General features: G+C 45.9%; 1 protein-coding gene across 4 annotated transcripts in view; it reads left to right on the top strand.

Annotated features, from left to right (window-relative positions):
• The window catches only part of KMT2A (lysine methyltransferase 2A), a 67,325-nt gene that overhangs the window by 42,327 nt on the left and 12,475 nt on the right, over window positions 1-12,523 (top strand). For all 4 annotated transcript variants that reach the window (XR_009458065.1, XM_059720077.1, XM_059720078.1 and 1 more), the window contains 7 exons: window positions 1,038-1,196; window positions 1,457-1,574; window positions 1,664-1,742; window positions 1,960-2,120; window positions 3,657-3,845; window positions 5,188-9,508; window positions 10,991-11,071. Coding sequence is in view for 3 of the 4 variants with exons in the window: in XM_059720077.1 (XP_059576060.1) it covers window positions 1,038-1,196; window positions 1,457-1,574; window positions 1,664-1,742; window positions 1,960-2,120; window positions 3,657-3,845; window positions 5,188-9,508; window positions 10,991-11,071 (5,108 nt within the window). In the remaining variant the exon portion in view is untranslated. The remainder of the gene's footprint in view (window positions 1-1,037; window positions 1,197-1,456; window positions 1,575-1,663; window positions 1,743-1,959; window positions 2,121-3,656; window positions 3,846-5,187; window positions 9,509-10,990; window positions 11,072-12,523) is intronic.

Below are 12,523 nucleotides of genomic sequence, written 5' to 3' on the forward strand. Positions count from 1 at the left end.
AGTCGCTGTAATCTCCTAGCGCAAAAAACAGGGGAAACCAAAAGGTGCTGGTAATGGGAGTGTGTGGGAGTAACACTTTGTGGACTGAGAATTTTTTTTCCCGAGGGAATCTCTTACAAACAGATTCTCTGCCTCGACCAATTTAGACACCGTAGTTTTATTTTAAAAATACCCGTACTTTTGACACGTCTTGTTGCTAAGTGCTGCACCAAAATGTAAGATGTGCAACAATGCAGTATATAATTAGGACTTCCTGGGTTGTCTGTTTGATTTGATGACGCTAGTGAGACTTGGATGAGAGACGGAGACTGTTCCTAGATCAGAATTCCAGGTTAGCTGTTTTAGTTGAGAATAAACAACAGCTGAGCCAAGAAGGATGCTCAGAAAACCAAGTACTGATTAATTATTTTAACATCTTCCTTTCATGCGCTCATCGCTTTAAACGTTGGAAAATAATAAATAGTTGCATATAATTTTCTGCTCCAATTCCTAGTGGTCATGGAAGATAGTTAATCGTGTAGTAAATCAGTGGTTGCTTCTTCCTAGAAGAAAGGAAGCGGGGATGGAGGCACTTGTACAAACTACGTTGTGAGACCAGTCTGGCCAAACTTTGGCCATAAGTATTGGTCTGCATCAATGGTGCACAAGCAGTGTAGTTGGGACTAATTGGTCAGCAGTAGGACTGTCACGAATAATCAGTGCAGTAGCAGTAGCTGCTCTTGGCGAGGTAGCTGTGTGCAGATTTGTGCAAGCTTCGCTGGTTGTGAAGGGTGAGCAGGATGACCTTTGTGGGTTTTGGAGGAGTCTGAATTTACCTAGAAGCATTTGCTTCCTTCTCTCCATCCCTAGCCCCTACCTCTTACTCTGAGGTTTCTGGGTGTGAACCTATGTCAATGACTAGTTTATTTAACCAACATGACCAGGAGTTGGGTCAGGACTCTGACCCCTTCGTCCTTCTCCAAAAAAAATGAATTGATGGCGACCGATTCGAGAGCTCGTTTAGAAACATTCTAAAATTCCTGTTTTTGGCTTTGCAGAGATGTGAGTTTTGCCAAAAGTCAGGCGCCACAGTGGGCTGCTGCCTTACTTCCTGCACTAGCAACTACCACTTCATGTGCTCCCGAGCCAAAAACTGCGTCTTTCTGGATGATAAGAAAGTGTACTGCCAGCGACACCGCGACTTGATCAAAGGGGAGGTAAGATCATTCCCAGGCACCCTTCTTTGTCTGTACTGTGGGTGCTTTTGCTTCTTAAAAGATGAACGGGAATGGCGTCTTCACGGGTGAGGGCCTGGCAGGACTAGTGGGGAAGGGTAACTAGTGATGGCTAACCACGCTGGGCAGACCAAATCAAGTGTTCATTGAGAGAAGCTGTCTGGACTATACCCAACGTGGTGTTGTGTGTCGTGTCGGTTGTTTGTTTGAATTAACACGGTACTGATGGGTTCTTGTTTCAGGTGGTGCCAGAGAATGGGTTTGAGGTTCTTAGAAGAGTTTTTGTGGATTTTGAAGGGATCAGTTTGAGAAGGAAATTCCTTAGCGGCTTGGAGCCAGAGAACATCCACATGATGATTGGTAATGTCTGGGTCTTGGCTGTTTTAATTCCTGATGCAGGAATCTGGTGTCTGCTCTCTCATGGAAATCTTCTGGTCCTTTCTGTTCAGGTTCGATGACGATAGACTGTTTAGGAATTCTGAACGATCTCTCAGACTGCGAAGACAAGTTGTTTCCCATTGGCTATCAGTAAGTACAAGCGGCTTCATGGTCAGGTAGACGTAGGTCTTTGTTGTGGGGAAATTTCCACTGAACTGGGCTGAGGTTTGGTTGAGTAAAGCTAATTAAGGACCTTGAGATTAGGCTGAGTACACACCGAGTAGAACAGGAAGCATTTAGAGCTGCTGAGCATGGAGGTTGTCTTCCACGCTAGTGGAAATGCTCATTTTTTTAAAAACTTTTCCAGGTGTTCTAGGGTGTACTGGAGCACAACAGATGCTCGGAAACGCTGCGTGTATACGTGCAAGATAGTGGAATGTCGCCCTCCTGTCGTAGAGCCAGATATCAATAGCACTGTAGAGCATGATGAGAACAGGACAATTGCTCACAGTCCAGCACCACTAACAGGCAAGTCCCTTAAGATGCCTTTTAATGGCAGACCATCCATTCAGTGTATTGTGTTTGCACCTAAATGGCTTGTGACCTTGAGGTTGCATTCTCTGTAGTAAGCTTGGGACCTTCTTAATTTTCAGATACTCCTATTTCAGATAGGAATTGACACACAAATCACTCGTTTTTACAATTATGTGACTAAATCTTGGGATTTTTTAAAACTATTTTATAACCCTCATGGTTGCATAGGTAACTTTTGAAATCTTGAACCCAGCGTAAGGGGCTACAGTAGGGCCTTTGTTAGCAGTAATAGTACTGCTGGACTAGTACCGCCAAATTGCGAACTGTTCCATTTGTCTTGGGCGCTTATCTCGAAAAACCAAAAATGCTTTAAATATCAGTGGTAAAAATGTCACTGCTGTTCATTTTAGCAGAAGCAGCAAAATAATGTTGCCTCTTCCACGGTTCTAAAATATTTCCTAGAAGGCTCCACGCGCTGCAAGTCGCAGTTATTCCCCGCTGGAACCTCGGCCATCATCTCTGGGCAGCTTTTACCATACAGTTGTATTTTGTCAATGCATCGTCTTTACAACTACTTAAACCTGAACGTATCTAACGGGAAGTTACCGTATTGACTACATGATTCGTTTCATATATATTTGATTAGATTCCTAATCAACAAAAGACCATCTATCTATTTTAGGCACCTTGGACAAAAGCAAACCAGCTGAAGCAGTTAATGCACCAACAGTCCTCAGCAAGACTCCCCTTTTCTCTGGGCTGCTCCCTGTCCAGAAGTCAGTGATTTAGATAGAGCACCTTGGCTGTTCTGACCTAAAATGGGGAGGGTAAGACAGGGGGCCGCTCACTGAGAACACTGTATTGTCTCAGTGCTCCCATTCAAGTGCCTCTGCTGATCGTATCTAGTAGCATTTCTGGAAAGGAGAAAATCTCGCAAGTAGGCAGGACTTAAGCCAGTTAGGGCTTTTTTGGTCCAAATAGCAATTAAAATCCTCCAATTTTTAATTTAAATGCAGATGCTATAGAGTTTCAAGTCTGCTGCATAAGACCTGGCACAGAATCCTTTGGGCCTTGCTCCAGAATTTAAGTTCACATTTCTGAGGAGTACGTGGGGACTTCGATTATAATGCAAATCTTTTAATGGAAATGGAAGAGGATGTAGGAGATTGAGTCAGGAGGTTCATTTATTAGTAATTACCATTGGTGCTGGTGGAGCTTTAGAGATGCATAGAAAGACGAGATCATTGTCCCAGAAGCAGCGTGTGTGTTAATAGTGAAGCTGCCACATAATTTGTTCGTAGCTTTGTTCACTGAGTTTTTCGATTCAAAGGTTTCAGTAGAAGGAGTTTATTTAGAAGGAAGAAAGTGGGCTTTTGCTTTCTTATGGGTCATGCAAAATAACAATATTTTTATATTTTGCTTGGCAAGTGTGCCTCGATTTTGTTGAGGAAAGGTTGCTGTAGATGCTCCAGCAGACCTCAGCTTCTTAATGGTGACTGTTTTATGTTTTGTTAAAATCTTGTTCTGCAGCAGAAACTCCACCCAAAGAGAGTCGAAATACGCCAGAAATTGTAAACCCTCCGTCGCCAGACCGTCCCCAGCATTCTCAGACCTCCAGTTCCTGTTACTATCCTATGATATCGAAGGGTGGCAGGATCAGGACTCCAAGCTATCCCTCAACACAGCGGTCTCCTGGGTCTAGGCCTTTGCCCTCTGCAGGTATTAGGTTGATTTTTATTTCCATTGCTTCTGCATGTGTTACGCTCTGGCTTCTAGAAATTCTTATAGTACTTTGGTACCAAGTTGACTGTAGAAAAGATTGTGAAAGGTGAGAGTGGATTTGGGGTAAGAAGAGATGTTCTGGGGGCAAACAGCATAGGTTATCTTTCGGGGGGGGGGGGGAGGGGGATGCTCACTTCTTTAGTCCATAAGGTGCAACTCTACCCTATCTTCTACCTTAACTGTAGACAAGCTGTCATTTCTCCATGCATCAGTCATTCCCCACTTGAGAACTGTTGGAATAATGTTTCACAAAATTGAGGTAATTAATAAGTCCTATAAAAATGTTTCGAAATCTTTTTGATGAAACTCGTAGAAATGCAGCTTCTGAAAAACATATCAGACTTATTGATCTTTTCTCCAAAGTTTGCTGAAATCTTGTGTTACGTTGCTTCAAATTCCTTTTCAAATAAAAGCAAAGATATTAACCCCCTTTAATCATCACAAAATTAGGATATCCTGACATGCTGTTAGAAAGTTTTCAGAGTTAAGTTTTGAATTTTCAGGGCCCATATATTGTAGACAACCGTCGATCCTCTGACTAGGCACAAGAGACCTAGTCAGGTGCCTGATGAATCTGCTTGTACTGAATCCCGCAGCCGTCACACCAAAGCCTTTGGTATGCGTGTATGGGCAAGAGTGTGGAGGAGTGGAGGCTGCCCTAGATCGACCGTCCCCCCCTTTAGACAGTTGAGACAGTGTCCAAAGGCCAGAGCGAGTCCAGACATCCGTTGCCTTGATGCTCATCGCGTCTGCCAGAGACCAACAGATGAGAACTGCAGCGGACTGCCTAACACGCGTTTCTGTCAGGGTGACGTCCCTTAGCCTTTCTCCAACTAACGAGTACCCGCAAGGCAGGCCGGTCTGGGGTTTTGAGGCACCCTATACTTGCCATACTCTGGAGGTTGTAACAGTGTGGTCTTTATAAGAGCCCCCCTGCCATGAGTACCCCCACCACAGGCCATCAGGCCCTCCAGTTGGATTTAGTTTACAGTCATAGCCAGGAACAAATCTAGTGTAGCACTAAATCCTACAAAGCTTAATTCGGAAGCTGTGAATGTTGACGCTGAGACATTTTGAGCTGTCAGCTTTGCATAGGGGATGTGTGTATACAAAGGGTCTGATTTGGGGGTGGGTATTTCTCATTCTAATTTTTTACAGAGCTTACCTAAATCTTTTGTTAGTTGTATTTTTTGGCATACGGCGCTCTATTAAACTGAGGTACATGTACGTGCTGCTCATGTGAAATTCACTGTTTTGCTCCTTCGTCTTTCCTCTTCAGGGAGCCCTACACCAATGACCCACGAGATTGTAACAGTGGGGGATCCTTTACTGTCCTCTGGACTTAGAAGCATTGGCTCTAGGAGGCACAGTACTTCCTCTTTGTCACAGCAGCAGTCCAAACTCCGAATGATCTCCCCCACCAGAGCTGGGAATACTTACTCCAGACACAGTGTGTCTTCGGTATCTAGCATTGGGTCCTCCTCTGAGCATGAACTGAACGCAAAAAATACAGACCGCTTCACAGGGTCAGTGAATTCGAGTACTCCAAGTACTCTAGTTCAAAGTAGTCCTACTACGTCTAGCTCCCAGAGAATAGTACCTACAAGTGGAAGTAAAACTTGTCACTTGGATGGATCTCAGTCTTCAGAAATAAAACACGCCAGTGGCTCAGACTTGATGCCTAAAACTGCGTCTTCAAAAGGAGAGAAGACAAAAATGTTGAGCTCAAAGGACTCTGATTCTTCAGCTCATAGTTCTGCGTCTGCAGGAAATGCTAAGATGTCCACTCAAGCACACAGCTCCTCAGGCATAGAGTTAAACATTAATAAAGCAGGAACTTTTCAGGAGCCTTCTTCAGGAACATTTTCTGCCAAAGAGACCGTGTCCTTTCCATCTTTACATCAGAGAGGCCCACGGAAAGAGCGAGACCCACATACAGAACCTGTGCAACTAGAGAAAACTCTGTCAGTCGAAGACGCCGATGCGAAGAGCATGAAGGCGGCTGGAGTGAATAGCAGATCTTCTGCAGCAAGTGAGCAGGTAGCTTCAGCCTGCAGAGAGAAACGACAGAAAGGGAAAAAATCGATGAAAGACGCTTTCAAAGAGAAACATTCCATGAAATCTTTTACAGACACAAGTCAAGCAACAGCCAGTGATGAAGGAAGCCTAAAAGCAGACTTCAACCAGGTTTTGGCAAATGAACAAATTAGCCAGAGGTTGTGTAATAATGTTTCGGCTGACAAAACGGGGGAGACTCCACCTGCACAAGGCAACTCTAAAGCTCCTCTGATGCAGGTTGAAGTGGCCTCAAAGGACAGTCAGGCTCCTAGAAAACGCACAGTTAAAGTCACCCTCACTCCTCTCAAGATGGAAAGTGAAAGCCAATCTAAAAACGCACGAAAAGAAAGTGATTCTGAATCTCAGTCTAAGGGCGCAGAACCAGCTGCTTTGGCAGAGCAGTCTTCGGCGTCGGAAACCCCAGGAGACGGCTCTGCAGTTCAGGGAAGTCCCGGCGATGCCCCGACGCAGGAATCTCAAAATCATTCTTACGAGAATTTGCCTGTCCAGGATAGAAACCTGATTCTTCAGGATGGAACAAAAGCTCAAGAAGACAGCTCCTACAAGCGGAGGTATCCTCGAAGGAGTGCTCGGGCCAGGTCTAACATGTTCTTTGGACTGACCCCTTTGTATGGTGTGAGATCTTATGGAGAGGAAGACATTCCTTTCTACAGCAACTCGACTGGGAAGAAGCGGGGAAAGAGGTCTGCGGAAGGACAGGTAGATGGGGCGGACGACCTGAGCACTTCAGATGAGGATGACTTGTACTATTACAATTTTACTAGGACAGTGGTTTCCTCCAGTGCAGAAGAGAGGCTTGGATCCCATAATTTATTCAGAGAGGAGGAGCAGTGTGATCTTCCAAAAATCTCCCAGCTAGATGGTGTGGATGATGGAACAGAAAGTGATACGAGTGTTGCAGCAACAACAAGAAAAGTAAATCAAGTGACTAAAAGAAATGGCAAAGAAAATGGAACGGAAAACTTAAAGCTTGATCGAGCAGAAGAAACTGGAGAGAAAGTACAGGTCACCAAGAGCTCTGCTGGCCACAAAACAGATCCAAAGATAGATAACTGTCACCCGGTAAGCAGAGTTAAAGCGCAGGGCCAGGATTCCCTGGAAGCTCAGCTGAGCTCCTTGGATACAGGCCGCAGAGCTCATGCTAGCACGCCCTCCGATAAGAATTTACTGGATACTTTTAACACAGAACTGCTCAAGTCAGACTCCGACAACAACAACAGCGATGACTGCGGAAACATTCTCCCTTCAGACATCATGGACTTCGTGTTAAAGAATACACCGTCTATGCAGGCTTTAGGAGAAAGTCCAGAGTCGTCTTCATCTGAACTGCTAACGCTGGGGGAAGGGCTAGGGCTCGACAGCAATCGTGGCAAGGACATGGGCTTGTTCGAAGTCTTTTCTCAACAGTTACCGACTGCTGAACCGGTGGATAGCAGCGTTTCTTCTTCTATATCAGCGGAGGAACAGTTTGAGTTGCCTTTAGAACTTCCTTCGGATCTCTCTGTTCTCACTACTCGCAGTCCTACTGTGCCCAGCCAGAACCACAACAGACTCGCTGTCATTTCAGAGTCTTCGCTCTCGTCTTCGGGAGAGAGGTCTATCCTCGCTCTGCCTTCCGCGGAGTCTGGGGAAAAGAGAGTTACGGTCACGGAAAAATCTGCCTCCAGTGAAGGGGATGCAGCTCTGTTAAGCCCAGGCGTAGACCCGAGCCCTGAAGGACACATGACTCCTGATCATTTTATCCAGGGTCACATAGATGCAGAGCATATTGCCAGCCCTCCCTGTGGCCCAGTGGAACAAGGACACGGCAGCAACCAGGACTTGACCAGGAACAGCGGGACCCCTGGTATTCAGGTGCCAGTGTCTCCTACTGTTCCTCTGCCAAATCAGAAGTATGTTCCCAATTCCACCGACAGTCCTGGTCCATCACAGATTTCCAATGCTGCGGTACAGACCACCCCACCCCACCTAAAACCAGCCACTGAAAAGCTGCTGGTAGTCAATCAGAACATGCAGCCGCTGTATGTCCTCCAGACTCTTCCCAACGGTGTTACACAAAAAATACAACTGACGCCTTCTGTCAGCTCTGCACAGAGTGTGATGGAGACCAGTGCGTCGGTGCTGGGGCCCATGGGAAGTGGGCTTACATTGACTACGGGATTAAATCCCAGTCTCCCGTCGTCTCAGTCTCTCTTTCCACCCGCTAGCAAAGGGCTGCTGCCTATGTCTCATCACCAGCATTTACATCCTTTCCCCACTGCCACTCAGAGCAGTTTCCCCCCAAATATTGGCAATCCTACATCAAGTCTCCTTATTGGTGTACAGCCACCCCCTGATCCACAGCTTTTAGTGTCTGAAGCAAACCAGAGGACAGATCTTGGCACGGCAGCTTCTACGCCAGCTTCTGGTCTTAGTAAGAAAAGGCCGATATCCCGCCTACAGTCACGGAAGAACAAAAAGCTGGCTCCCTCTGGAACCACTTCTGCCATAGCCTCTTCTGATATGGTCTCCAACATGACTTTGATTAATTTTGCTCCCTCCCAACTGTCCAACCACCCATTAGATTTGGGGACCCTTGGGAATTCAGCATCCCATAGAACTGTTCCTAATATAATCAAAAGGTCTAAATCTGGAGTCATGTATTTTGAGCAGACATCTTTGCTGCCACAGAGCGTGGGAGCAGCCGGTGCTGCTGCAGCAGTTGGCACTTCTCCCAGTGTTATTGGACCAGATACCAGCCACCTCGCAGCAGGGCCAGTGTCAGGACTGGCATCAAGTTCATCAGTACTGAATGTGGTGTCCATGCAGGCCACAGCAGCTCCTGCCAGCGGCGGGTCAGTACCTGGCCACGTTCTGGGACAAGGTTCGGTAACATTAACGAGCCCTGGGTTGCTGGGAGACCTGGGGTCAATAAGCAATCTCTTGATCAAAGCCAGTCAGCAAAGCCTTGGTCTTCAGGAGCAGCACATGGCTTTGCCACCAGGCTCTGGGATGTTTTCACAACTGGGGACGTCACAAACTCCATCCACAGCAGCAATGACAGCTGCATCAAGCATATGTGTGCTGCCTTCAGCACAGACTATGGGCATGACAGTTGCTCCATCATCCACGGACCCAGAAGGCTCTTATCAGCTTCAGCATATGACACAACTTTTAGCTAGCAAAACTGGGATTGCCTCCTCCCAGCTGGACCTCAGCTCTGCGTCTGCAACTCAGTTGTCGAGCTTTCCACAGCTGGTGGACATGCCTAACAATACAGGACTCGAGCAAAACCAGGTTTCCACATCTGTGATGCATGCCAGTTCAGCATCTCCTGGAGGCTCCCCATCATCTGGCCAGCAGTCTGCAAGTAGCTCGGTGCTCGGCCTCACAAAAACAAAGCCAAAAATCAAGCGAATTCAACCATCCTTAGACAAAGGAAATGGAAAGAAGCACAAAACTTCTCACATGTGGACCAGTTCCTCTGAAGTACACATTCCAGACAGAGGGACCAATGACGTATCACAGGTCTCAGCTACAGGGTAAGAGAAATGCTTGTTTTGCTTTAGTCTTGAAGTAGCAAGAGTATTCTTTGATGTAGAAGCAAAAAAAGTTGGCTTTCCCTGCATGGTTCTTGTGCCACAAGTTTCTCTCTTGGCTTCTCTTAGTAAATCCTTCATTAGTGGTAGTTTCTATTATGAAGTCTGTCACGAGTGGGAAAAGAAATGTCTAAAGAAATCAGCGCTCGGACTTTGCCAGGCAGAACTCTAAGACATCCAAGATTTGAAGTCATGGTTAGCCCTGACAATATATTATTCTTGGTGGTGATTTATTTGGGAGGAAGGACGTTTGCTATAAGCTCTTCCCAGACCAGGAAGAGCTACAGCACAAAGCAGTTCTCCTGCCTGCTTTCGGGTCATCAGAAAAAACCCTGGTGCAGGAGGGGAGCGTGCACACGTGCTGCAGCCCTGGGCATGGGGCAGTCTTTTATCTAGCCATTGCTGCAGCGACACCTGTCATACCACCCAGCTTGAGAACCGCGGTTCTGGGATGTTGTTTAAGAAGTCCTGGGCTGCTGCACATACCTGCTGCTTGGAGTAAACCATAAGGCTGAGTCTCTAGCCCCTTGGGGTCCTATAGGAGATCCCATAGTACTTCTTGCAAGTATAGGAGTGTTGCAGCATCCTAGCTGAACCCATTAGGAATATTGCATCCTGCTTTCCTGAATTCTTTTGCCCTTTCAGATGGATGCGGGATTAGTTACACCCTTAACTGCAGGGTAGTGTTGCTCTTTGCTGGAAAATTAGTGCCATGTTTTATCTGTAGAAATGTCTGTTCTTAGTGGCAGGCAAAGTGGGCTCCAAAAATAGAATTGTAAAACGTTTCAGTGCTATTGTTCTGTCCTCTTGTTTTCCATCTCTCATGATCATCAATTCAGTAAGAGGGGCTACTGAGTGCCCCTCTTACCCTGATCAGTTAGCGGCTGCGGGCACGTGTAACAGTTGAAATGTTCCAAAATGTCACTAACTGGCAACCAGGTCTCAGTTTTTGCGTGTGTCCATGCCTTTAATTTTCAGTGTCATACAGTTAATCTGTTCTGAAGAGCAGGTGATCCAGAATTTTTAAAGAAAGAGGACTTAGAACTAAAAAAAAATGCTTTTCTTCCCATAATCAGTCTTCATCCATATTATCTGGTTAAGTATTTTTGGTAGCTGTGCCAATATATAATCATGTATGCAGTCACCCCTTGGCTTTATGCACGTGGTTATTCATTGTGCTTGTATCTCGTCCTGTCCTGCCAGCACTGCATTTTTGAAGCACAGGTCTTGAGTTTTGCTCTAAAACCCTAGAAATATGATCTGTTTTCTGGCCACACAGGACCATTTGTTCTTATTTCTGTTGTTTGCTGAAATGTTGACTCGCTTGTGGTAACTCCCTGTGGATCCATTATGACCGACCAGTCGCATTTATGATACGTGCTGCTTGCCCAGTCTTTCAAATGACCCTAAATCTTTCTGTTGCAGGGCTCCTGCAGCGAAAGCAGACACGCAGGATTCAGCAAGCGTAGATCAGCCACCACAAAAACAGTGCGGGCAGCCGACAGGGTAAGCAGAAAGCAGACCTTTTGCTGGCTTGTATTCAGCATTTTGAAAACAAATCCAACTCTTTTTCCCACCGTATGTATGTTTTAACTAAAATACATCAGGAGCTTTCAGTCTGGATGTCTAGTCACTTTTTATCCCAATGCCAAACCCTTTTAATAGTCTGGGAGAGGAAGAGAATGTAACTTGATGCACAACAGCAACATGTGCCTCAGAAATACCAGTGAAAAATGCGTTTTCACTTGAACTGACTGCTTCTTGAATATTCACTTCAGGACGACATTCCTAAAAAAAGCATTTGCTTATCTGTTTTGTTTTGTGGGTACACTTTTAGGGCTGGTAAAAGTGATCAGATTAGCAGTCTTAAAAATCCCAAATCCTTAATTCACAGAGCAGGGACAGCAGTGCAAGCCTTTCTGTGCCGCCAGGTAGCTTCAGTCTCTTGCAGCCTAGAGAGGAGTCTAGCGTCCCTGATCCATTCAGTCCTTGGCTCCTCTGCTATTAAAGGGGACGAGTCTGTTGTGGGTTTTGTCAGGTGAGCCCTTCCCCTCCCTGGGACTTAATTACATCTGTCGCAGGTTTTTGTCATATAGTGGTAACATTTATCAGCGTCTTTTATAGGGCGTTCAACGTAATGGTAGCAGGAGCATGCAGTCAAACTGCAGTAGTTAATAGGTTTACTTAAATGGACACTTAGGAACTTGTGGCTGAAAACCGTAGACCTGGTTCCTTACTGGTGCTGCTCTAGGTTTAAATGGTGCGAAGATTTGTCTCGACTAATACGAATGAGAGACACGCGAGTGGGTAGTATACTGGAGTGGACGCAGGAGACTGCCTCGATGGTCCCAGCACTTGAGTGCTGCTCTGTAGTGTGGGGAGTCTTGCCTCGCGGTGGCTTATCACCAGGGACAGGGACTTGAGGATGGATCTTCCCAGTGAATTCTGTAGTTTGGAGTTGGTTCCTACACGGTAGGCTAGTATATGGCTGATGATATGGAATGGTGATCTGAATCCTTTATACCAATTATAGTGGTACACGCACAGCGCCCGAGATCATTGTATCAAAACTAGCTTGGGAAAAATTAGCCCTTTTTTTCCCCTGAGTGTACTCTTTTGTGCCATGTGGTTCATCGTGGTCTTGTGCTGGCAGTTTCTCCCCCTTGTCAGTACTTTATAAACATCCACAGATGAGGAGGAAAATGTCCAAAAATATTTTGCGCACTAATATTATTTAAAGAGTTCCCCTTCAGAAACTGGAACTTGGAACAGGAATACGGAAGGAACGTTTGAGCAGAATCTGGCCTTGTTCCTAATTGAGTCTGTTTTAAAGAAGTTGGAGTTAGCATTCCTCTTTAAACAACACACATGCAGTTAGAACTGGCTTGGCAGAGAAAGCAGTAGCTGCTGTCTCCAGGGTGGGGTATTTATTGGCAAGCTTTATGTATTTCACTTTTC

Source organism: Alligator mississippiensis, chromosome 16, assembly GCF_030867095.1.
Source record: "Alligator mississippiensis isolate rAllMis1 chromosome 16, rAllMis1, whole genome shotgun sequence".
NCBI lineage: Eukaryota > Metazoa > Chordata > Crocodylia > Alligatoridae > Alligator > Alligator mississippiensis.